Source organism: Erinaceus europaeus, chromosome 4 (assembly GCF_950295315.1).
Source record: "Erinaceus europaeus chromosome 4, mEriEur2.1, whole genome shotgun sequence".
NCBI classification, from domain to species: Eukaryota; Metazoa; Chordata; class Mammalia; order Eulipotyphla; family Erinaceidae; genus Erinaceus; species Erinaceus europaeus.
This window is the reverse complement of record NC_080165.1, coordinates 67,973,455-67,998,882: the sequence shown is the minus strand read 5'-3', so window position 1 is coordinate 67,998,882 and position 25,428 is coordinate 67,973,455. Positions and strand designations below refer to the sequence as shown.

The following is a 25,428-nucleotide window of genomic DNA, read 5'->3' as shown; positions in this document are numbered from 1 at the left end:
CTTTTTCACTTGTTGAGGTTCCCTGGGAGTTACGTGGTTTTGACCCTTCTCTAATGTGAGCGCTTAGCCAAGGTGTGCCACCGCCTGACCCCCATTGAACCTTCTCTGTAATGGTAACTCTTGTAACGCTTATAGATGGGGGTCTGGTGTTTTGGATGATTCATTTGTTAGTTACCAGAGCACTGCTCCGCTCTGGTTTACGGTGGTGCGGAGGATTGAACCAAGGACTTTGGAGCCTCAGGGCATGAGAGTCTCTTTGCGTAACCATTATGCAATCTGCTCCCACCCACCACTATATAGTTAGTTTTAGACAGAAATTTTATATATGCTTTATTTTTTTCATTTTATTGGGTTAATGGGTTACAGTAGAGCTATTGACATATGGGTAAAATGTCTCATCTTGCCGTGATAAGTATGTTTAATATATGTATTTCTTAAAAAAACAGTTTATTTGGGAGTCGGGCAGTAGCACAGCGGGTAAAGCGCACGTGGTGCAAAGCGCAAGGACCGGCTTAAAGATCCCGGTATCCCGGTTCGAGGCTCGGGCTCCCCACCTGCGGGGGCGGGGGAGTCACTTCACAAGCGGTGAGGTGAAGTACATCTGCAGGTGTCTGTCTTCCTCTCTGTCTTCCCCTCCTCTCTCCATTTCTCTCTCCTATCCAACAACGACGACATCAATAGCTACAACAATAACGCAACAAGGGCAACAAAAGGGAATAAGTAAATAAATAGATATTTTTAAAAAAACAGTTTATTTTAACGAGGCAGAACAAAGCCCTGCTCAGCTTTGCCTTATCGTGATGCTGGGAATTGAACTTGGGATCTTAGAGCCTTGGACATGAAAGCCTTATGCATAATCATTATAGCCTCTCTCCAGCCCTAGAGATTAATTTTACTTCACAAGATAGAGGTAAAGGGAACGAGAACCTAAGCATTACTGCCACATTCAGTGCTATGGATATAACAGACTCATGCCTGTCCTCTACCTGTTGCAAAAGCTTCAGCTTCAGTCTTCTCTCTCTCTCTCTCTTTTTTTTTTTTTTTTTGTCTCCAAGGTTTTATTTTTGATAGTGAGAGATGGGGGCCCAGGTCCTGGCGCATCTGGTTGAGCACATGTTACAATGCACAAGGACCCAGGCTCAAGTGCTGCAGGTGTCTCTGTCTTTCCCTCTCTATATCCCCCTTTCGATTTCTGCCTGTCTCTATCAAATAAATAAAAATAGTAAAAAAAAAAATTTTTTTTCTTTTTAAAGAGAGATGAGGGCTGGGTGGTGATGCACCTCGTTGGGTGCACATGATGCAATACGCAAGGACCCAGGTTCAAGCCTGCAGGGAGAAAGCTTTATGAATGGTGAAGCAGTGTTGCAGGTGTCTCTGTTTCTCTCCCTTCCCTCTTGATTTCTGGCTGTCTCTATCCAATAAATAGATAAAGATAAAAAAAATAAAGACAGCATGAAAGTTGAAGAGGGAGACAAGGAGAGACCAAAGAAACAGGCAGAACTGCTCCACCCTTCATAAAGGTGGGCCCTTAAGCATAGTAACTGGGCTGTACATCCTAAGCCACCACCCAGTCCTTTGCATTTTTTTCCTTCCTGTAGTTGTCAAGACTTCACTGCTTTGGATGATTTTTTTTTTTTTTCCAGAGGGAGAAAAATAGGGAAATAAATACACAAGAATCTGGAAGCTTTCTTCCAATTCAGTGGTGGCAGGGCTTGAGGCTGTGTGGAGCAGGCATGGTCAAGCAGGCACACTACACAGGTGAGCTATTTTGGTGACCCAACACCAGAATTTTCACTGAGAATTTTTTTCTTTTTTTTTTTTTTTGCCTTCAGGGTTAGTGCTAGGGCTCAGTGCCTGCACTACGAATCCACTGCTCCTGGAGGCTTTTAAAATTTTTTTTTTTAATTATATTTATTTTCCCTTTTGTTGCCCTTGTTTTATTGTTGCTGTTGTCATTGTTGGATAGGACAGAGAAATGGAGAGAGGAGGGGGAGAGAAAGACAGACACCTGCAGACCTGCTTTACTGCCTGTGAAACGACTCCCATACAGGTGGGGAGCCAGGGGCTGGAACCCGGATCTTTAAGTCGGTCCTTGCACTTTGTGCCACCTGCACTTAACAGCTGCGCTACCATCCGACTCCCCTGGAGGCTATTTTTTCTCCTTATGTTGCCCTTGCTGTTTTATCGTTGTTGTGGTTATTATTGTTATTATTGATGTTACTGTTGTTGGATAGGACAGAGAGAAATGGAGAGAGGAGGGGAGACAAAGAGGGGAAGCGAAAGATACCTCTTCACGCTTGTGAAGGGATTCCCCTGCAGGTGGGGAGCTAGGGGCAGGAACTGGGATCCTTACTGTTCCTTGCACTTCCTGCCATATGCTTTTAACCCCCTGTGCTACTGCCTGACCCCTTTCATTAAGACTTCTCGCCACCACTGGTGGACTCTTTCTTTTCTTCCAGACAGAAGGTGAGCTACAAAGGGAAAGACAGAGAGAGAAAGAGAAACAGCACAGTACTGCTTCGCCACTCATGAAGTTTCCCCTTCCCGTGGTGCTACCATGTGGTGGCCAAGGGCTGGAACCCAGGTCCTCCCAAATGGTAAGATATGTACTCTACCAGGTGAGCTATCTCTTGGTTCCCCTCATCAATTTTTGTTTTTAAACCCCATTTCAAAATTTCTGTTGGCTTGCTGTCTTAACAGTATCACAGGGAGTCGGGCGGTAGCGCAGCGGGTTAACCACACGTGGCACGAAGCGCAGGGACCGGCATAAGGATCCCGGTTCCAGCCCCTGGCTCCCCACCTGCAGGGGAGTCGCTTCACAGGCAGTGAAGCAGGTCTACAGGTGTCTATCTTTCTCTCCCCCTCTCTGTCTTCCCCTCCTCTCTCCATTTCTCTCTGCCCTATCTAACAATGACATCGACAATAATAACTACAACAACAATAAAAAAACAACAAGGGTAACAAAAGGGAAAGTAAATAAAATTAAAAAAAAAACAGTATCACAGTGCTCTGGCATTCTAGCAGTAGATGAGTTGGCTTGTCACTGTTTTTTTTTTAAGATTTTATTTATTTATGAGAAAGATAGGAGGAGAGAACCAGACATCACTCTGGCACATGTGCTGCCGGGGATCGAACTCGGGACCCCATGCTTGAGAGTCCAAAGCTTTATCACTGTGCCATCTCCCGGACCACGGCTTGTCACTGTTAAGATTACTTTGTTGGGATTCGGGCTGTAGCGCAGCGGGTTAAGCGCAGGTGGCGCAAAGCACAAGGACCAGCATAAGGATCCCGGTTCAAACCCTGGCTTCCCACCTGCAGGGGAGTCGCTTCACAGGCGGTGAAGCAGGTCTGCAGGTGTCTATCTTTCTCTCCTCCTCTCTGTCTTCCCCTCCTCTCTCCATTTCTCTCTGTCCTATCCAACAACAACAACAACAATAATAACTACAACAATAAAACAAGGGCAACAAAAGGGAATAAATAAATAAAATAAATATTTAAAAAAAAAAGATTACTTTGTTGTTGTTGCTGAGACTTTACCACACTAGACTTTTTCACAAGAAGTGCAAAAGACACCTTAATACTAAAGTTTTCTTAAGTGCCATAGCAATCCTATGCAGTATCCCAGGGGGAGTTCAAACATGGGCCATAAAATTGTTTGGGGGGCTGGTCAGTGGTTGCACCTGGTTTAATACACACATTATATGCATGGACCCTGTTTCAAACCCTTGGCCCCCACCTTCAAGGGAGAAGCTTCTCCAGTGGTGGAGCAATGCTGCAGGTCTCTCCCCCTCCTTTTCTCCCTCTATTTCTGGGTCTATAAGGAATAAAAAGAAAATAATAGGGCGTCAGGCAGTAGCAACCAGGTTAAGCTCACGAAGAGTGAAGCACAAGAATCCCGGTTTGAGACCCTGGCTCCCCACCTTTAGGGGGATCGCTTCACAAGTGATGAAGTGGGTCTGCATCTTTCTCTCCCCCACCCTCCTCTCCAAACTTCTCTGTCCTATCCAACACCACCAACAATAAGGGAAAAAAGAAAAAAAAAAAAAAGATGGCCACCAAGAGCAGTGGATTCAAAGTGCAGGCACTGAATCCCAGCAATAACCCTGGAGGCAAAAAAAGGAAAGAAAGAAAGAGAGAAAAGAATGGCTACCGGGAACAGTGAAGTTATGCAGGCATCAAGTCCCAGTGATAACCCTGGTGGCAATAGAGCAAATAGATAAAATGAAATCAAATGTGTTTTTAAAATATATTTCTTTATTTTTTTTACCAGAGCACTGCTCAGGTCTGGCTTATGGCAGTGTGGGGGATTGAACCTGGGACTTGAGAGCCTCAATCATGAAAGTCTCTTTCCATAACTATTATGCTATACCCCACCCTTAAATATATATATATATTAATATTTATTTATTTATTCATTCCCTTTTGTTGCCCTTGTTTTATTGTTGTAGTTATTATTGGTGCCATTGTTGTTGGATAGGACAGAGAGGGGGAGAGAAAGATAGACACCTGCAGACCTGCTTCACCGCCTGTGAAGCGACTCCCCTGCAGGTGGGGAGCCGGGGCCTTGAACCGGGATCCTAAAGCCAGTCCTTGCGCTTTGCGCCACGTGCGTTTAACCCACTGCGTACTGCCTGACTCCTAAAATATATTTTTATTGATTTAAATTGGCCTTTAATATTGTAAGGTTTTACGAGTGTAGTTTCACAGCTGTGTGTGTGCATTGTGTGTATACAGCTCTTCACACCACTGAAGTTCTTGTGGCATCACACCAGTTGGAACCCTCCACCTACCTATCCTTCTACCTCCACTATTAAGTTTTTCTTTTTAATTAGTCAGTTATTTTAATAAAAGAGAAATATAGAGGGGCACTGCTGAGCTCTAGCTTATGGTGGTGCTGGCAATTGAACCTGGGACCACAGAGCCTCACCATGAATCTATTGTATAAGCATTATGCTGTCTCCCCAGTCCATTATTAAAATTTTCATAGCTGATGTGCGCAACCGGTTTTATGCTGGAGGATGCTTAAGTGCTGTATTATCTTTTCTTTTCTTCCTCTGTCTCTGATAGAAAAAAGTGAGCTCAATGTGGTGAAGCTCCAACGATAAAAAAATAAGTAAATATTTTCATAGCTGACCAACTGAGTATTAATTACTAAAGAGTAATGCTTTTTTTTTTTTTGCCTCCAGGGTTATTGCTGGGGCTCAGTACCTGCATTACCAATCCACTGCTCCTGTGGCCATCTTTTAGATTTTTTTGGATAGGACAGAGAAATTGAGAGGGGAGGGGAAAATAGAGAGGGAGAGAAAGAGATAAACACCTGCATACCTGCTTCACCACTTGTGAAGTGATCCCCCCCCAGCCGGGGGTCTCGAACCAAGATCCTTGCTTGGGTCCTTCCACTTTGTACTATGTGCACTTAACCTAGTGTGCTACACCCGGTCCCTGCCCATTTCTGTTACCCATTTCTTTCTTTTTTTTTTTTTTTTGGTTCTGGTTCTCTCTGTCTTAGTAAAATGATATCACCTACCACTAAGTGAGATACATTAATTAACCCTCTTTTTTCCATCTCTAATCCATTAGATTAAGTTTGTCTCTGTTCCGAAGCTGTCCTCCTCCTGCCTTTACTCCAGTCTTTCACTTGCTTAGATTATCACATTTACACTCATTTTGCTACTTTCTAGTTTACTATTTACCCAAGAGCCAAAGTGTCTATTATCTGTTTTCTTGGCCAAAGAGTGCTGCTCAACTCTGGCATATGGTGATGCTGAAGATTGTTCTGGGACCTCTTAGGCATCCAAGAAGTATTTGTTTGCATAACCATTGTGCTACCTCCCCTCAAGAAGTATTTGTTAAAATCTATTGTGTATTAGGTAGTATTTTGGGCACTATGTACACAACAGTGTACAAACCAGTTAACCTCGTCCCTTAATGGAATTTGTATTCTAGCAGGGAGAATCTGATGATAATTAACAGAATAGTCTCTTTTTTTTTTTAAGTAACTTTTAAAAAAAAAATATTTATTTTCCCTTTTGTTGCCCTTGTTTTAGTTATTATTGTTGTCGTCATTATTGGATAAGACAGAGAGACATGGAGAGAGGAGGGGAAGACCGATAGGAGAGAAAAATAGACACCTACAGACCTGCTTCACCGCCTGTGAAGCGGCTCCCCTGCAGGTGGGGAGCCGGGGTTCGAACCGGGATCCTTATGCCGGTCCTTGCACTTAGTGCCTGCACCTGCGCTTAGCCCGCTGCGCTACCGCCCAGCTCCCCAGAATAGTCTTTTATATGAAGATCTGAATGAGGTAAAGAAGCAGTGTGCACATTTGGAAAAGGAAATGTAATCAGATGACAGACATCACTCCATTGCTTGTGACCCTCTTGTGACTGACTTCTGTTAATGAGAGACCATCAGGTGGTTCAGGAGGTGACACAGTGGGTAAGGCATTGGATTCTACTGCCTGACTCCATCTCTTTTTTAAATATTTATTTATTTATTTTCCCTTTTGTTGCCCTTGTTGTTTTATTGTTGTAGTTATTATTGATGTCCTTGTTGTTGGATAGGACAGAGAGAAATGAAGAGAGGAGGGGAAGAAAGAGGGGGAGAGAAAGACAGACACCTGCAGACCTGCTTCACTGCCTGTGAAGTGACACCCCTGCAGATAGGGAGCAGGGGCTCGAACCCAGATCCTTGTACCAGACCTTGCGCTTCAGGCTACGTGTGCTTAACCCACCTGACTCCCCTTTCCCTTTCTTTTTTATTTAGTAATTGAGAGGGGAGAGGGAAATAGAAAGGGAGAGACCAGGAGTCAGGCGGTGGTATCACAGCGGGTTAAGCGCACACGGTGTGAAGTGCAAGGAATGGTGTAATTACCTGGGTTCAAGCCCTGGCTCCCCACCTGCAGGAGAGTTGCTTCACAAGTGGTGAAGCCGGTCTGTAGGTGTCTATCTTTCTCTCCCCCTCTCTGTCTTCCCCTCCTGTCTCCATTTTTCTCTGTCCTATCCAACAACAACAGCAATAACAACAATGATAAACAACAAGGGCAACAAAAGGAAAAAGTAGCCTCCAGGAGCAGTGGATTCATAGTGTAGGCACCGAACCCCAGCAATAACCCTGGAGGCAAAATAATAATAAAAATAAAAAGAAAGGTTGGGGGCTGATTGTCATACCTGGTTGAGCGCATACATTAAGTGCACAGGACCCAGATTGGAGGCCCATGTCCTTACCTGCAGGGGGGAAAGCTTTGCAAGTGGTGAGACAAGGCTGCAGGTGTTTATCTGTCTCTCTCCTTCTCTATCTTCCCCTTCCCTCCCCATTTCTAGCTTTCTCTATCCTATAAATAAATTAAGATAATTTAAAGGGTAGGGGATAAAAAAAAAAACCAAACGGCTACCAGGAGTAGTGGATTCCTCATACAGGGGCCAGGCTCCAGAGATAACCCTAGTAACCAAAAAAAAAAAGAATAAGAGAAATGAGAGGCACTGGTTTCGGAGGGTTAGAGATGGTTTAATTTTTCTATGAGAAAGAGAAAGGACCAGAACACCACTCTGGCATGTATCATGCCATGCTGGGTATCAGACTTGAAGCCTCATGAGAGTGCAATGATTTTATCACTCCTCCACCCTCCCAAGCCACCCCTTTGACCGTTACCTTTTCTTTTGTAGACACAGTCTCCTGGTCTTCGCTATGACTCTTTGGATCATACCTTAAGGATCACTGTTGGCAACAACTACTTCCGGTATGTTGGCATACCAGCACAGCAGCATCTTAGCGATGATGGGCTGGTGTCACCTGTGAATAATCTGGAGGTTCTGGACAGGTAGGCTTCATTGAAGGCAGGGTGGACTATAATAGAACTTGCAGGTAAAGTGTTTTTGGAGTGATAACAGAGAATAGCATTGAAGTTTGTTGTTGTGTGTTTCTGTTGTATAGAGAGGCAGAGAAGGGGCCAGGCAGTGGTCCACCTAGTTAAGTACAAACATTACAGTGTGCAAGACCTCAGGTTCAAGCCCCTAGTTCCCACCTGCAGAGGGAAAGCTTCATGAGTGGTAAAGCAGTGCTGTAGGTGTCTTTCTGTCTCTTTCCTTCTCTCTCTCTTTTTAAAGAACACCATTTAAAAAAAAAGATTTTTATTTATTTATTAATGTGAAGTAGAGGAGATAGAGAGAAAGAACCAGACATTATTCTGGTACATGTGCTGCTGGGGATTGAACTCAGGACCTCATGCTTTAGAGTCCAATATTTTTTTTCCAATTTTTTATTTATAAAAAGAAAACATTGACAAAACCATAGGATAAGAGGGGTACAACTTCGCACAATTCCCACCACCAGGCTTCCGTATCCCATCCCCTCCCCTGATAGCTTTCCTATTTTTCTTTTCTTTCTTTTTTTTTTTTTTTTTGCCTCCAGGGTTATTGCTGGGGCTCAGTGCCTGCACCATGAATCCACTGCTACTGGAAACCTTTTTTTTTTTCTTCCCCTTTTGTTGCCCTTGTTGTTGTAGCCTTCTTGTAGTTATTATTGTTGTTGTTGAAGCTTTCCTGTTCTTTACCCCTCTGGGAGTATGGACCCAAGATCACTGTGGAATGCAGAAGGTTGAAGGTCTGGCTTCTGTAATTGCTTCTCCGCTGAACAGGGACGGTGCCAGGTCGATCCATACTCCCAGTCTGTTTCTCTCTTTCCCTAGTGGGGAAGGGCTCTGGGGAAGCGGAGTTCCAAGGCACATTGGTGGGGTTGTCTCTCCAGGGAAGTCTGGTCTCATCCTGCTAGCATCTGGAACCTGGTGGCTGAAAAGAGAGTTAACATACAAAGCCAAACAAATTGTTGAACAATCATGGACCTAAAGGCTGGAATAGTGCAGATGAAGTGTTCGAGGGTCCTCCATTTTGTCGATAGCTAGTAGGCATATTTTAGTTATATTTCAAAGGGCCTTTTTTTTTTTTTTTTTTTTTTTGCCTGAGCCTGAAATGCAGGTGGATACAACTTATTGTCTAGGGAGATGATGTCATGGCTAGGAAAAGGACCAGAAAGCTGCATTGGGGAAGAGAGTAGCTCCCTAATATGGGAAAGGGGTATAAAAATTGTTGACTGTAAACCCCATCAATTTGATGTGATCTGGGCCCCATAATTAGCTTAGGAGGCTTTGTGACCTCTGCATCCCTGTAGATCTGAGCTCACATTCTGTGGTCATGAGTAGGAACATTCCATGCTGCCCCAGTATCAACCCATCTTCCTCAGGTGTAGCATAGAGTATCTTGTCCATCCTCCCTTCAGAGGATGGAACATTCTCTACCTACCATTGTTGATCCAAGTTGAGGGCAAGGTCCTATGGGGACCCACAGAGGGGTCTATTTTGTTTTCCTGATAGAAATGACCGGTATCATTGGAAAGAGGGATTTATTCTAGTTCTAGGCCCATCAGGTCTCTTTGGGAATCTCAGGATTCCCGGATTAGGGCCCCAGCTGGTGGAATGGCCTGATAGTGACTATAAAGAGTCATCATTAAAGTATGCCAGTCTCTTGCCCTTATTCAGCTTTTGCAGTCCTTGCTTTGATAAGATTAGCTTTGGAGTGAGTGAGAAAACTTAATAGGAGGTAGGTGAGGAGGGTATCTAAGTCTAAGTGGATATCTAAGTCTAAGTGGACACTATTCCATTATGAACTTGATACTCACTACAGACTATTTGCTTTGAGATATATATTTTGCCCTAATTTATGGATACATGTGAACATATGCTCTATCTAACGGGACCTGGCCTATATCTAGGTTTTGGGACTTTGTTAGGAAGTAAATTAAACCTCCTGGAATGGAATTAGAGAATGCCATGAAAGGAAAGGTCTCACCCGAGTGATGAGGGTGAAGGGTTGGCATTCCATGCCTGACATCTCGGTACACAGTCTGAGGTGAAGCATGCTGAGATGGTACTTGTTGCATTGATTAGGTTGCAATCACTGGATGCAATATCATTTGGCCTGACTTGAGAGAAGCGTGCGGGAAAGTGAGCCCCACCCTAGAGGTTCCAGGATTGGGAGAAACATAGGCTCTATAGACGAAGCGGGAGATTCCTGTTGTCTTACAGTTTAAGAAGACAATAGATAGTTATTTCAATAATCATATTGTTTGGCAGTTGGGTTAACTTTGAAAAATCCCTTTGTTAGAATTTGCTGTATCATACCCACCGTCACCATATTTTATGTCTTTTGACATTATTTGCATATAGCTTTGCTACCGGTTGCTTTTGTTCTCCTTTGACTAAGTTTTTAAGAGAGTCAGTATATCAAAAGACTCAGCCTATGTATTAAAAAGACTCTGTGCTTTCAAAAGTTTGAGACATACAATCAGTTTTTCCCCTCTCATATTGCTTAGTGATTTATATGACTACAAATTAATAGGAGTGTACATACACACCATTCCCACCACCAAAGACTGTGTCCCATCCCACCCCTTCTACATCCCCCACACACACACACACCTCATGACACTGAACATCCACCCTCACCCTCCACCCAGGGTTTTTACTTTGGTGCCCTACTACAAATTTAGTCAGATCCTGCTTTGAGTTTCCCTTTCTGTTATTCTTTCTCAATGGGATCATCCCATACTCGTCTTTATCTTTCTGACTTAGCTCACTTAACATAACTCCTTCTAGCTCTATCCAAGATGGGTCAGAGAAGGTGGGTTCATTGTTCTTAATAGCTGCGTAGTATTCCATTGTGTACATATACCACAGCTTTCTCAGCCACTCATCTGTTGTTGCGTACCTGGGTTGCTTCCAGGTTTTAGCAATTATGAATTGTGCTGCTATGAACATAGGTATACACATATCTTTTTGGTTGGGTGTTATGGAGTGCTTGGGGTATATCCCCAGGAGAGGAATTACTGGGTCATATGGAAGGTCCATGTCTAGCCTTGTGAGAGTTCTCCAGACTGCTCTCCACAGAGGCTGGACCAATTTACATTCCCACCAGCAGTGTAGAAGGGTTCCTCTGTCCCCACAGCCTCTCCAGCATTTGTTGCTGCTGTCCTTTTTGATGTATTCCATTCTCACAGGGGTGAGGTGGTATCTCAATGTTGTCTTTATTTGCATTTCTCTGACAATCAGCGACCTGAAGCAATTTTTCATATGTTTGTTAGCCTTTTGGATCTCCTCTGGAGTGTTTTATCCATATCCTCTGCCCATTTTTTGGATGGGGTCATTTGCTTTTTTGTTGCTAAGTTTGCTGAGCTCTTTATATATTTTGGTGATTAGTCTCTTGTCTGATGTATGGCATGTGAAGATCTCCCATTCTCTGAGGGGTCTCTTTGTGTGATAGTTTCTTTGGCTGTGCAGAAGCTTTTTTTTTTTTTATTTCTTTATTGAGGAATTAATGTTTTACATTCAACAGTAAATACAATAGTTTGTACATGCATAACATTCCCCAGTTTCCCATTTAACAATACAACCCCCACTATGTCATTTATCATCCTTCATGGATCTGTATTCTCCCCACACACCCACCCTAGAGTCTTTTACTTCGGTGCAATACGCCAATTCCAGTTCAGGTTCTACTTGTGTTTTCTGATCTTGTTTTTTAACTTCGTGCAGAAGCTTTTCAATTTGATGTAGTCCCATTGGTTTGTTTCTGCTTTAGTCTTGCAACTGGTTTTGTTTCATCAAAGATGTCCTTGAGGACAATATTTTATCCACTGCGCCACCTCCTAGACCACTGTCTCTTTCCTTCTGTATCTTCCCCATCTCTCTCAATTTCTCTCTGTCTCTATCAAATAAAAAATAAATAAGGGAGTTGGGCGTTAGTGCAGCGGGTTAAGCACATGTGGCGAAGCACAAGGACCGGAGTAAGGATCATGGTTTGAGCCCCTGGCTCCCTACCTGCAGGGGAGTCGCTTCACAGGCAGGTCTGCAGGTGTCTATCTTCCCCTCCTCTCTCCATTTCTCTCTATCCTATTCAGCAACGATGACATCAATAACTGAAACAACAATGAAAAAACAAGGGCAACAAAAGGGAAAATAAATAAATAAAATAAAATATAAATAAAAAAATAAAAGGGAGTCGGGCGTTAGCGCATCGGGTTAAGTGTATGTGGCACAAAGCGCGAGAACTGGAATGAGGATTCCGGTTCAAGCCCCCAGGTCCCCACCTGCAGGGAGTCACTTCACAGGCGAGGAAGCAGGTCTGCAGGTGTCTGTCTTTCTCTGTCCTTCTCTGTCCATTTCTCTCTGTCCTATCCAACAAAGACGACATCAATAACAATTGTAACTACAACAACAATAAAAACAACCAGGGCAACAAAAAGGAAATAAAATAAAAATGAAAATAAATAAATAAATACATATTTTTGTGTGGTCCAGGAGATGGCGCAGTGGATAGAGCATTAGACTCTCAAGTATGAGGTCTTGAGTTGAACTCCTGGTAGCATGTGTACCAGAGTGATGTCTGATTCTTTCTTTCCTCCTACCTTCTCATTAGTAAATAAGAAAATCTTAAAAGATACTAATAATAAATAAGGGAGGTGGGGAGGAGACCACAGCACACTGAAGCTTCCTTCAGTGCAGTGAGTGACGTGGCTCATACACATGTCAAAGTGACATACAATCCAAGTGAGCTATTTGGCCCTAGTATTGAAGTTTTGCACTGTGCGCAGGACAAAGTTTAATACTGGGGGGCCAGTTGGTGGCGCATCTGTTGAAGCACACACATTACAGTGTGCAAGCCTCTAGTCTCCATCTGAAGGGGGAAAGCTTCACGAGTGTTGAAGCAGGACTACAGGTGTCCCACTGTCTCTATTCTTCTACTGCCGGGGCCAGCCCCAGCAGGTTATTAGGGTTAGCCTGGAGGAGGAGGGGCGTCGGCGAAGAATGAAGAATGAAAGACGAGTGAGTTGATGCTGAATCAAGCTCAAGCAGACATCTCTGTCTTACCTAAGCAGAACTTTATTTTTATAGTCTCATAAGGCTTAGATCATTCAAACAAAAATCACCATGGTATTGATTATTGAAACAAAAATCACCAAGTAAGAACAGCACAGGCAGGGAACACCTCCTGCTTTGTGGAATTTACATTCCAGGGGCACTTTCCGCCCTAGAAATCACATCACCATTTCTGTATCTTTTGTTTTTCCTGTACCTGTGTGCTAGGCAAATGTCCTATTGATTAAGATTAATATTCTACCTTTTATGCCATTCTCTTGGCCCTATGCATCAGAAGACAATGGTTTATAGAAAGTTCAAGCTTGTTATGTTTCTAGGGGCCTTAAACAAATTGATCAGCCCATTTTTCACAAAATCTGTTCCATTGTTTGATCAAGGAGTTTTGTTTTATTTTATTCCAAGTTAAACTCTCTAGCTAGAATCCATCTTCTGTGTATGCTCACTATGTGACCTAGGTTCTTGTGTACTATTTCTGCATAAGGAGGTGGGAGCATAGTGGTGGATGGTAGATTAAAAGGCCCATTGTATCTAGGCAGGTACCAGAACTTTCCATTAATTATTTATGTAAGGTGGCCCCTGCACTGTGGGAACCACCAATTTTTCTTTATATTTTAGGGGGAATACTAAAGGAAGTGGTGTAGATCAAGGGGAAAACATTTCTTCCTATTGGGGCCTCCTGAAAAATTTTGCATTACTGATATTGCTTGTTCCATTATGTTCAATCTTACAGAGTGCAGTGCAGGCTTTGTCATTATTTTTGTCATTGGTCAGGCTCTGAGCCTGGCCATAGGTAAATATTATTAAGACCACACAGAGCTTAATCATGGCAAAAGGCGAGATGGTTTCAGTTTGGCCTGGAGAGTCCAGCCGTGCTGAACTTCCTGCGAAGCTGGTACCACGTCAAGCAGATCGCATGGCAGCGCCTTCGCCACTCTACCTCCTCTTCCCCAGTCAATTTCTCTCTGTCGCTATCCAATAATAAATAAATAAAAATAATAAAATTGTTTTTAAAAATTTAATATTGAGGTCTGTGGGTAGATAGCATAATGGTTATGCAAACAGACTCTCATGCCTGAGGCTCCAGAGTCCCAGGTTCAATCCCCCGCACTACCATAAGCCAGAACTGAACAGTGCTCTGGTTTAAAAAAAAAAAAAATTAACATTGAAATGTTTGCAGTCCAGGAAATAGCACAGTGGACAAAGTATTGGACTTTCATGCATGAGGTTCCAAGTTCAGGCTCCAGCAGCACTTGTATCAGACTGGTCCTTCCTTCCTTCCTTCCTTTCTTTTTTAATATTGTATTTATTACTGAGAGAGATAGAAGGAGAGAGAGAAAAACTCAGACATCACTCTCGTACATGTGCTGCCGAGGATTGAACTCAGGACCTCATGCTTGAGAGTCCAAATGCCTTATCCATTGTGTCAGCTCCCAGACCACTGCAAGTGTCTTAACTCGCTCTCTCTCTCTCTTGCCTTGAGAGTTATCGCTAGGGCTCAGTGCTACCTACCACTATAAATCCACTGCTCCTGGTGGCCAATTTTTCATTTTTACTGGCTAGGACAGAAAGAAATTGAGGGGGGAAGGGAGATAGAGGAAGAGAGGCGGAGAGACACCTGCAGACCTGCTTTATTGCTTGTGAAGCACACCGCCCCCTGCCCCCGCAGGTGGGAAACTGGGGGATCAAACCGAGACCTTTGTGCTTCAACCCAGTATACTAAATCCCAACCCCACCTCTATCTCTGTATCCTCTCTCAGTTTCTTTCTGTCCTATCAAATGAAAATGGAGGAAAAAAGAAGGGAAAAATAACAGGGCGGGGCCCCAAGTGGTGGTGCACCTGGTTGAGAGCACATCTGACAGTGCACAAGGACCCAGGTTTGTCTCCGGCCCCCACCTACAGGGGAAGGCCTTCTCAAGTGGTGAAGCAGTGATGCAGGTATTTATCTCTCTGTCTCTCTCCCTATCATTCCCTTCCCTCTCAATTTTTGACTGTCTCTATCCAATAAATTAATTTAAAAAAAAGGAAAAATGGTCATCAGGAGCAGTGAATTTGTGGTGCAATCACCAGGCCCCAGTAATAACTCAAAACAAAAAAAATTATGTAAAGATCATTTTTGTCCAGCTAGAATGAGGAAAGCTGAAGAGACATACAGTCCTCTAAATTAAAAATAGTTGAGACGGACTGGGGAGACAGCATAACGGTTATACAAAAGACTTTGATGCATGAAACTCCCCTATACCACCATAAGTCACAATAGAGCAGTGTTGTGCTAAAATCAAGGTAAATATTTCAGATGGTATAGACTGGAACTAGGTTTTCCTTCTTCAAAAGGAAGTTTCAGATAAGTTGGAAATCTTTTTCATTTGAAACAATCTGAAAAGGTTCAGATAATTTTTAATATATGTATCTGCGCTAAATAAAAAATTTCATCAGTGAGAATACACAGTAATTTATGCATGACTTATACATGCCTGAGGTACCAAATGTCCCAGGTTCAATGCCAGAGCTGAGCATATTCTGGAATAAAAATAAATAAATATAAATACATATATAAATGGAAAATTAATGTAGTGAATTTGGTTCCTGAGAATAAATTTCCAAATGAGTGTGTTTGGAGTTTCCCACATCAAGAAGCAATTCTGAACACCAGCAGAATGCCTGAGAATTAAACTTAATTTTAAGACATTTGTAGCATCAGAATACAAAGGGAATTGGCGTATCGCACCAAAGTAAAAGACTCTGGGGTGGGGGTGGATGGGTGGGGAGAATACAGGTCCAAGAAGGATGACAGAGGACCTAGTGGGGGTTGTATTGTTATATGGGAAACTGGGGAATGTTATGCATGTACAAACTATTGTATTTACTGTTGAATGTAAAACATTAATTCCCCAATAAAGAAATTAAAAAAAAAAAAAAGAATACAAAGGAAAATTGGCTTAGTATTCCAAGACTGATACCTATTTTAGATTAAAGTAGCCAATTTCTCACTGAGGATTATCATAAACCCCTCCTAGACTTAACACGCCTTTATTTAAAAATTTATATAATTTATTTTTATTTTAATAAGAGATATACAGAGGGAAAAGCACAGAGAAATACCAGAGTACTGCTCAGCTCTGGCTTATAGTGGTTCTGGGAATTGAATCTTGAATCTCAGAGCCTCAGACATGAAAGGCTTTTTGCATAACCAGGGGCTGGGTGGTGGCACACCCAGTTAAATGCAGGTTCGAGCCCTTGGTCCCCACCTGCATGGGGAAAGCTTTGCGAGTGCTGAAGGAAGATTGCAGGTTTCTCTGTCTCTCGCCTTCTCTATCACCCTCTTCACTCTCAATTTCTGGCTGTCTCTATCCAATAAATAAATAAAGGTTTAAAAAAATAAAAAGTCTTTGTATAGCCATTATGTTGTCGCAGCCCACTTTTAAAAAATATTTTTATATTTATTTATTTCCTTTTGTTGCCCGTTTTATTGTTGTAGTTATTATTATTGTTATTGATGTCGTTGTTGGATAGGACAGAGAGAAATGGAGAGAGGAAGGGGAAGACAGAGAAGGGGAGAGAAAGATAGACACCTGCAGACCTGCTTCACCGCCTGTGAAGAGACTCCCCTGCAGGTGGGGAGCCAGGGGCTCAAACCGGCTCCTTACGCCAGTCCTTGTGCTTTGCGCCACATGCGCTTAGCTCGCTGCGCTACCGCCCGACTCCCGCAGCCCACTTTTTATTTTTATTTTTTTTATTTTTTATTTTATTTTATTTTTTTTTATTAAAGAAAGGATTAATTAACAAAACCATAGGGTAGGAGGGGTACAACTCCACACAATTCCCACCGCCCAATCTCCATATCCCACCCCCTCCCCCGATAGCTTTCCCATTCTCTATCCCTCTGGGAGCATGGACCCAGGGTCATTGAGGGTTGCAGAAGGTAGAAGGTCTGGCTTCTGTAATTGCTTCCTCGCTGAACATGGGCGTTGACTTGTCGGTCCATACTCCCAGTCTGCCTCTCTCTTTCCCTAGTAGGATGGGTCTCTGGGGAAGCTGAGCTCCAGGACACATTGGTGGTGTCTTCAATCCAGGGAAGTCTGGCTGGCATCCTGATGACACCTGGAACCTGGTGACTGAAAAGAGAGTTAACATACAAAGCCAAACAAATTGTTGAGTAATCATGGACCCAAAGCTTGGAAAAGTGGAGAGGAAGTATTAGGGAGGTACTCACTGCAAACTCTAGTATACTTCTGCTTTCTTACTTTGGTGCCATACTCCAAACTCAGTCAATTTCTGCTTTGCGTTTCTACTTCTTCTTCTTTTTTTTTTTTTTACATGCATAACATTCCCCAGATTCCCATTTAGCAATACAACCCCCACTATTTCATTCATCATTTTTCATGGACCTGTATTCTCCCCACCCACCCACCCCAGAGTCTTTTACTTTGGTTAATACTCCAATTCCATTTCAGGTTTGACTTGTGTTTTCTTTTCTAATCTTGTTTTTCAACTTCGGCCTGCGAGTGAGATCATCCCATATTCATCCTTCTGTTTCTAACTTATTTCACTCAACATGATTTTTTCAAGGTCCATCCAAGATCGGCTGAAAACGGTGAAGTCACCATTTTTTACAGCTGAGTAGTATTCCATTGTGTATCTATACCACAACTTGCTCAGCCACTCATCTGTTGTTGGACACCTGGGTTGCTTCCAGGTTTTGGCTATTACAAATTGTGCTGCCAAGAACATATGTGTACACAGATCTTTTTGGATGGATGTGTTGGGTTCCTTAGGATATATCCCCAGGAGGGGAATTGCAGGGTCATAGGGTAGGTCCATTTCTAGCCTTCTGAGAGTTCTCCAGACTGTTCTCCACAGAGGTTGGACCAATTGACATTCCCACCAGCAGTGTAGGAGGGTTCCTTTGACCCCACAGCCTCTCCAGCATTTGCTGCTGTTACCTTTTCTGATGTGTGACATTCTCACAGGAGTGAAGTGATATCTCATTGTTGTCTTGATTTGCATTTCTCTGACAATCAGAGACTTGGAGCATTTTTTCATGTGTTTCTCGGCCTTTTGGATCTCTTCTGTGGTGAATATTCTGTTCAATTCCTCCCCCCATTTTTGGATGGGGTTATTTGTTGTCTTGTTGTTGAGTCTGGCAAGCTCTTTATATATGTTGGTTATTAAACTCTTATCTGATGTATGGCATGTAAAGATCTTCTCCCATTCTGTGAGGGGTCTCTTGATTTGGGTAGTGGTTTCTTTTGCTGTGAAGAAGCTTTTTAATTTGATGTAGTCCCATAGGTTTATACTTGCCTTAGTCTTCCTTGTAATTGGATTCGTTTCATTGAAAATGTCTTTAAAATTTATGCGGAAAAAAGTTCTGCCAATATTTTCCTCTAAGTATCTGATAGTTTGTGGTCTAACATCCAAGTCCTTGATCCACTTGGAATTTACTTTTGTATTTGGTGAAATACAGTGATTCAGCTTCATTCTTCTGCATGTTTCAACCCATTGTTTCCAACACCATTTGTTGAAGAGACTCTGCTTTCCCCATGTAATAGTCTGGGCCCCTTTGTCAAAGATTAGATGTCCATAGGTGTGGGGCCTCATTTCTGGGCTCTCAATTCTATTCCACTGGTCAGTGTGTCTGTTCATGTTCCAGTACCAAGCAGTTTTGATGACAATGGCCCTATAATATAGTTTGAGATCTGGCAGTGTGATGCCTCCGGTTCTGTTCTTTTTTCTCAAGATTGTTTTGGCAATTCTAGGTCTTTTCTGGTTCCAGATAAACATTTGTAGCATTTGTTCTATTCTCCTAAAAAATGTGCTTGGGATCTTGAAGGGGATAGCATTAAATTTGTAGATGGCTCTGGGTAATATATTTATTTTGATGATGTTAATTCTTCCAACCCATGAGCATGGAATATCTTTCCACTTCTTTGTGTCTTTTTCAATTTCTTTGAGTAGTGACTCATAATTTTCAGTATACAAGTCTTTCACTTCTTTGGTTAGGTTTATTCCTAGATATTTTATTGTTTTTGTTGCTATAGAAAAAGGAACTGATTTCTGGATTTCAATTTCTTCTAACTTAGTGTTTGCATAGAGGAATGCCACTGACCTTTGAATGTTAATTTTATAGCCTGACACATTACTGTATTGCCTGATGATTTCCAAAAGCTTCTTGCTAGATTCCTTAGGTTTTTCCATGTATACTATCATGTCATCTGCGAATAAGGAGAGTTTGACTTCTTCTCTTCCAATCTGTATTCCTTTAATTCCTTGCTCCTGCCTGATTGCTATGGCAAGAACTTCCAACACTATGTTGAATAGTAATGGTGATAGTGGGCAGCCCTGTCTAGTACCTGATCTGAGGGGAAATGCTTCCAGTTTTTCACCATTGAGTATGATGTTGGCTGTAGGTTTGCTATATATAGACTCCACTATCTTCAGGAATTTTCCATCTATTCCTATTTTTTGTAGTGTTTTGATCATAAAGGGATGTTGTATTTTGTCAAAGGCTTTCTCTGCATCTATTGATATGACCATGTGGTTTTTGGTCTTGCTTTTGTTGATGTGGTGGATCACATGCAGCCCACTTTTTAAAGAAACATTTATTATTATTAGATAGAGACAGAGAGAAGGGAAGGGGAGATAGAGATGGGAAGAAACAGAGACACCTGCAGCCCTGCTTCACCTCTCGTGAAGCTTTCCCCCTGCAGATGGGGAACAGGATCTTGAACCTGGGTCCTTGTGCACTGTAATGTGAGCGCTTAACTTGGTGTCCCCACGCCCCCACTTCTAGAGACTTTAAAAAAAATATTCATTCCATTTTGTTGCCCTTGTTTTATTGTTGTAGTTATTATTATTGTTGTTGTTATTGATGTCGTCAGTGTTGGATAGGACAGAGAGAAATGGAGAGAGGAGGGGAAGACAGAGCAGGAGAGAAAGACCTGCAAACCTGCTTCACCTCTTGTGATGCGATTCCCCTGCAGGTGGGAAAGTGGGAACCTTACACCGGTCCTTGAGCTTTGCGCCACATGCACTTAACCCACTGCACTACCGCCGGACTCTCAGATATATATATATATTTTGGCCTCCAGGGTTATCGCTGGACCTTGGTGCCTGCACTACGGATCCACTGCTCCTGGAGGCCATTTTTCCCATTTTGTTGTAGTTGTTATTGTTGCCATTGTTATTGTTGTCATAGTTGTTGTGTTGGATAGGACAGAGAGAAATGGAGAGAGGAGGGTAAGACTGAGGAGGAGAGAAAGATAGACACCTGCAGACCTTCTTCACTGCTTGTGAGGCGACCCACCCCCCCTGCATGTGGGGAGCCAGGGGCCTGAACCAGGATCCTTATGCTGGTCCTTGAGCTTTGCGCCATGTGCGCTTAACCCCCTGCACTACCACCTAGCTCCCACCAGAGATTTTTTTTTTTTAAATTGGGGTGGGGGGAGAGAAGACCAGAGCAGCACTGGCATATACGATGCCAGGGCTTTAACTCATGTTTGAGAGTTCAACACACTCCATTCATTGCACTACCTCCCAGACTGCAAGACACCATCTTCAAGTCCTGATTGTTCATTACCTATTTCTGTGACCACCTGGCTACTTTGAGATCAGTCCAAAAAAGGTTCTGATGAGGGGCTGGTTTGTGACACACCTGGTTGAACATACATGTTATCATGTGCAAGGACCCAGTTTCAAGCTTCTGATTCCCGTCTGCAAGGTGTGGAGCTTCATGCATGCTTCAGGTGTCTCTACCACCCCAGTCCCTCAATTTCTGTCTCTATCCTATAAATAAATTTAAAAAAAATTAAAAGGTTCTGATGGCTTTTTTTTTTTATTAATTTATTTTTTATTTAAGAAAAGATAAACTAACAAAACCATAAGATAGGAGGGGTACAACTCCACACAATTCCCACCACCCAATCTCCATATCCCATCCCCTCCCCTGATAGCTTTCCCATTCTCTATCCCTCTGGAAGCATGGACCCAGGGTCATTGTAGGTTGTAGAAGGTGGAAGGTCTGGCTTCTGTAATTTTTTCCCCACTGAACATGGACGTTGACTGGTCGGTCCATACTCCCAGTCTGCCTCTCTCTTTCCCTAGTAGGGTGGGTCTCTGGGGAAGCAGAGCTCCAGGACACATTGGTGGGGTCTTCAGTCCAGGGAAGTCTGGCCGGCATCCTGATGGCATCTGGAACCTGGTGGCTGAAAAGAGAGTTAATATACAAAGCCAAACAAATTGTTGAGCAATCATGGACCCAAAGGTTGGCATAGTGCAGAGGAGGAAGTGTTGGGGGGTGAACTCTAGTGTACTTCTGCTTTCAGGTATACATTTTGCACTAGTTTATGGATACGTGTGAACATATGCTCTCTCTCACAGAACCTGGTCTGTATCTAGGTTTTGGGACTTTGTTAGAAAGTGAACCACCTGGGATGGAATTAGAGAATACTATGAAAGGAAAGGTCTCACCTGAGTAATGAAGCTGAAGGGTTGTCATTCCACACCTGAAGTCTCTGCACACAGTCTGAGCTGAAGCATGTTGAGGTGGCAATCATTGCATTGATTAGGTTGCGATCGGCATCTGCAATATTATTTGATATGGATTGGGAGAGGCATGTGGCAAAGTGGGCCCTATCCTAAGGTTCCAGGACTGGGGAAAATATAGGCTCTATAGTGGAGATGTGAGGTTCCTGCTGTCTTAGGGTTCAAAAAGACAATGGCTAGTTATTGTTCTCACATTATTTGGTAATTGGGTTAACTTTGAAAGGTCCCTTTGTTAGGGTTTGCTGTATAGTACCCAGTATCTTGTATATAGCTGTGCCACCGGTTGCTTCTGATCTACTTGGTCTAGGCTTTTGAGAGAATCTGCATATCAAATACACAGCCTATATATTAAAAAGACTCAGTCTGTGTTTTAAAAACTTCGAGACATACAATTAATTTTCCCCCTCTCATATTAATTAACTAGTGATTTATATGACTACACTTTACCCCCCACCAGCCCAGGAAGCCACATGTCTACCCCTCACCACAGGGTTTTTACTTTGGTGCCCTAGATTCTGATGTGCTTTTTTTTAAATTTATTTATTTTCCCTTTTGTTGCCCTTGTTCTTTTTCATTGTTGTTGTAGTTATTGTGTTGTCGTTTTTGTATAGGACAGAGAGAAATGAAGAGAGGAGGGGAAGACAGAGGTTGGAGAGAAAAATAGATACCAGCAGACCTGCTGCACCACCTGTGAAGAGACTCCCCTACAGGTGGGGCGCTGGGGGCTCGAACCGGGATCCTTTTGCCGGTCCTTGCATCATGTGCGCTTAACCCAATGCGCTACCGCCCGACTCCCCTGATGGGTTTTTTAAAACTGAGATACTGTTCTGACAGTTAGTGGAGGCCCCGTGTAGAAACTCTTATATTTAAATGTAGTTCGCTAGGTTTAGGTAGGCCTCCAGAAACCTATCTGAGAATTCTATCTTAAGGTAAGGCAAATATCCACAGCAAGGTTTGTTAGATGTCATACTGCTGCAACCTACTCTTAAAGTTCCAGATCACACTGCACAGCCTATAATCCTCTCCCCACTGTTTGTTTCAGAATTTACAGACATAAAAGTCATTGGATTTGGCCTTTTTCTCTTCCAGTGTTTTAAGGTGTTTGATATTAACTTGTTACTTCCTCTATCTGAAGAGGGAGAGATTTTATCCTTACTTCCTATCAATTTAAGCTCCTAGAAAATCCTCAAGCTCCATCTGTTCTTCGCTTGTGCAGCAAACCTCTTTGCTTACTAGATCATTAATTTTTTTTTTTTTTTTAAGAAAAAAACAAAAAGAAGCAATAGCTGTTAGGAAGAGATGCATTATGTGAGACATGGGAAAGGGGCACAGGTTTTAGGCCCTGATCAGACTGACTACTCTTCACCTACCCATGTTTGGCAGTCAGGAAGCTATCCAAACTTTCTCTTGGGTTTGGATGTTGCTTTCATTACTTCAGCACAAATAAATCATCAACTACTCAGTCGGTAGTCGCACATCTTCCTAGGGGAAGAACTGGAAATTCCAACCCTCTGATAATCACTGAGTTATCTCCCTACCCCAAATAATTCATTTAGAAAATTCCTTGGGATCTGTGGCGATGATAGCATAATAGGTATGCAAAAATACTTTCATGCCTGGGGTGCCACCAAAGCTCCCAGGTATAATCCCTAGCACCACCATAAACCAGAGATGAGCAGTGCTCTGTTTTAAAAACAAGAATTTATTCATGGCCACTGAGATAACTCACTTGGTTAAGGTGATGCTTTGCCATCTGTGCAACACAGGTTTGAGCCTGACCCCCCTCTGCACTGAAAGAAGCTTCAAGGCTGTGGTTGGTTGGTTTGTTTGCTTATGAATAGACAGAAATTGAGAGGAGGAAAAGAGACACCTGCTATACTGCTTCACCATTTGTGAAGCTTTCTCTCTGAAGGTGGGGACCAGGGGCTTGAACTTGGATCCTTGAACATTGTAACATGTACGCTCAACCAGGTGCGCTACCACCTGGCCCCTGCCTGTGGTGTGTGTCTCTCTCTCTCTCTTAGAATCTATCTTAATTTTTTTTTCTCATTTGAGAGAATATGAATGGGGTTTGTGGTTGCACACCCAGTTAAGAAGTTCAAGTATCTGGGTTCGATCCCCCAGTTCCCCACCAGCAGAGGGGGGATGCTTCACGAGCAGTGAGGCAGGTCTGCAGTTGTCTATCTTTCTCTTTCTCTCTCTATCTCTCTATCCTCTCTCAATTTCTGTCATGTCTAGTAAAAAAAAAATAGGGGTGCCAGGAGGTGACACACCTGGTTAAGCACACACACTACAGTGCACAAAGAACCCGTGTTCTAGGCCTTGGTCCCCACCTAGGACAAAGAAACTTAGGGTTGTTGGGAGCCAGGCAGTGTCGCAGTGGGTTAAGTGCACATGGCGCAAAGCACAAGGACTGGCATAAGGATGCCGGTTCGAGCCCCCGGCTCCCCACCTTCAGTGGGTTCCCTTCATAGGCGACGAAGCAGGTCTGCAGGTGTCTTTCTCTCACCCTCTCTGTCTTCCCCTCCTCTCTACTTTTCTCTCTGTCCTACCAACAATAGCAACAATGATAATGATAAACAAGGGCAACAAAGGGGACAAAAAACAGGGTTGTTGTGATAATCAGTGACAGTTTACGCAACATTTCATGATTTTTTTTTTTTTTTTTTTTTTTTTTTTTTTTACCAGAGCACTGCTCAGCTCTGGTTTATGGTGGTACAGGGGATTGAACCTGGGACTTTGGAGCCTCAGGCATGAGAGTCTCTTTGGATAACCATTATGCTATTTACCCTTACCCTTCATGATTTTTCTGACTGCTGTTCATCCTGGAACACAATGTTCTGTGTCACAGTTGGAGGCAGCCAACTTCCACACACATCCAAATTTTAGTTAATCGGTCAGCCCTCTGATCATTTATTTTCTTTTGTATTGTAGAAGCCCTTTCCTGGCAACCTGGGACTCCATTGCCCTGCCTGTCCGTAACAATTTGACTTAGTGATAAAGAGCATCCCATAGGGTCTGGTTCTTCATCTCGTTGCTCTCTGGGTAGTTAAGTTCTCTTTAGATTTTTTTTTTTTTTTTTAACCAGAGCACTGCTCAGCTCTAGTGGTGTGTGGGGGTTGCACCTGGGACTTTGGGGCCTCAGACATGAGAATCTGTTTGCATAACCATTGTGCTATCTCCCCCTCCACACACATCTCATTTGATTTCTTCAGTGGCTCCTATGTTAATTCCCATGTTTTTTGGGTGTATTTCTTTTTTTTTTCTTTTTCTGGTTGACCACTGTGGTTGATTTCTAACCTAACCTCCCAGTTTCATGACTGAAAGAATAGTAAATTTTGTGGTCCGGAAGGTGGCACAGTGGATAAAACACTGTGGTCTCTCAAGTATGAGGTCCTGAGTTCAATCCCCAGCAGCACGTGTACCAGAGAGATGTCTGATACTTTCTCTCTCTCCTATACCTCTCATTAATAAATAAAATACTTAAAAAATATATAGTAAATTTTTATGATTTCAATCTTCACATATTTATTGAGGTTGTGTTTGTGACCCAACATAAGGTTAAAAAAAAGGTGGGGGAGTCGGGAGGTAGTGCAGGTGGCACAAAGCACAAGGACCAGATCCTGGTTTGAGCCCCAGGCTCCCCACCTGCAGGGGGTGTGGCTTCACAAGTAGTGAAGCAGCTCTGCAGGTGTCTGTCTTTCCACCTCTCTGTCTTCCCCTCCTCTCTCCATTTCTCTCTGTCCTATATAACAATGATGACATCAGTAACAACAATAATAAATACAACAACAACAAAAACCAACAAGGGCAACAAAAGGGTAAATAAATAAATATTTTTAAAAAATTTAAAAAGTTATAGGTGGGCCGGGGAGAGACAGCATGATGGTTATCCAAAAGAGTTTGATGCTTAGGATTTAAAGGTCTCAGGTTCAATCCCAGCACCATTATAATCCAGAGCTGA

General features: G+C 42.9%; 1 protein-coding gene across 4 annotated transcripts in view; it reads left to right on the top strand.

Moving 5' to 3' along the window:
• The window catches only part of LOC132538094 (zinc finger protein 318-like), a 35,106-nt gene that overhangs the window by 867 nt on the left and 8,811 nt on the right, over nt 1-25,428 (top strand). For 2 of the 4 annotated variants that reach the window (XM_060189830.1, XM_060189833.1), the window contains exons 2-3: nt 2,460-2,597; nt 7,662-7,816. In XM_060189830.1, coding sequence (XP_060045813.1) covers nt 2,460-2,597; nt 7,662-7,816 — 293 coding nt within the window. The remainder of the gene's footprint in view (nt 1-2,459; nt 2,598-7,661; nt 7,817-25,428) is intronic. The other 2 variants (XM_060189831.1, XM_060189832.1) reach the window with 2 other exon arrangements.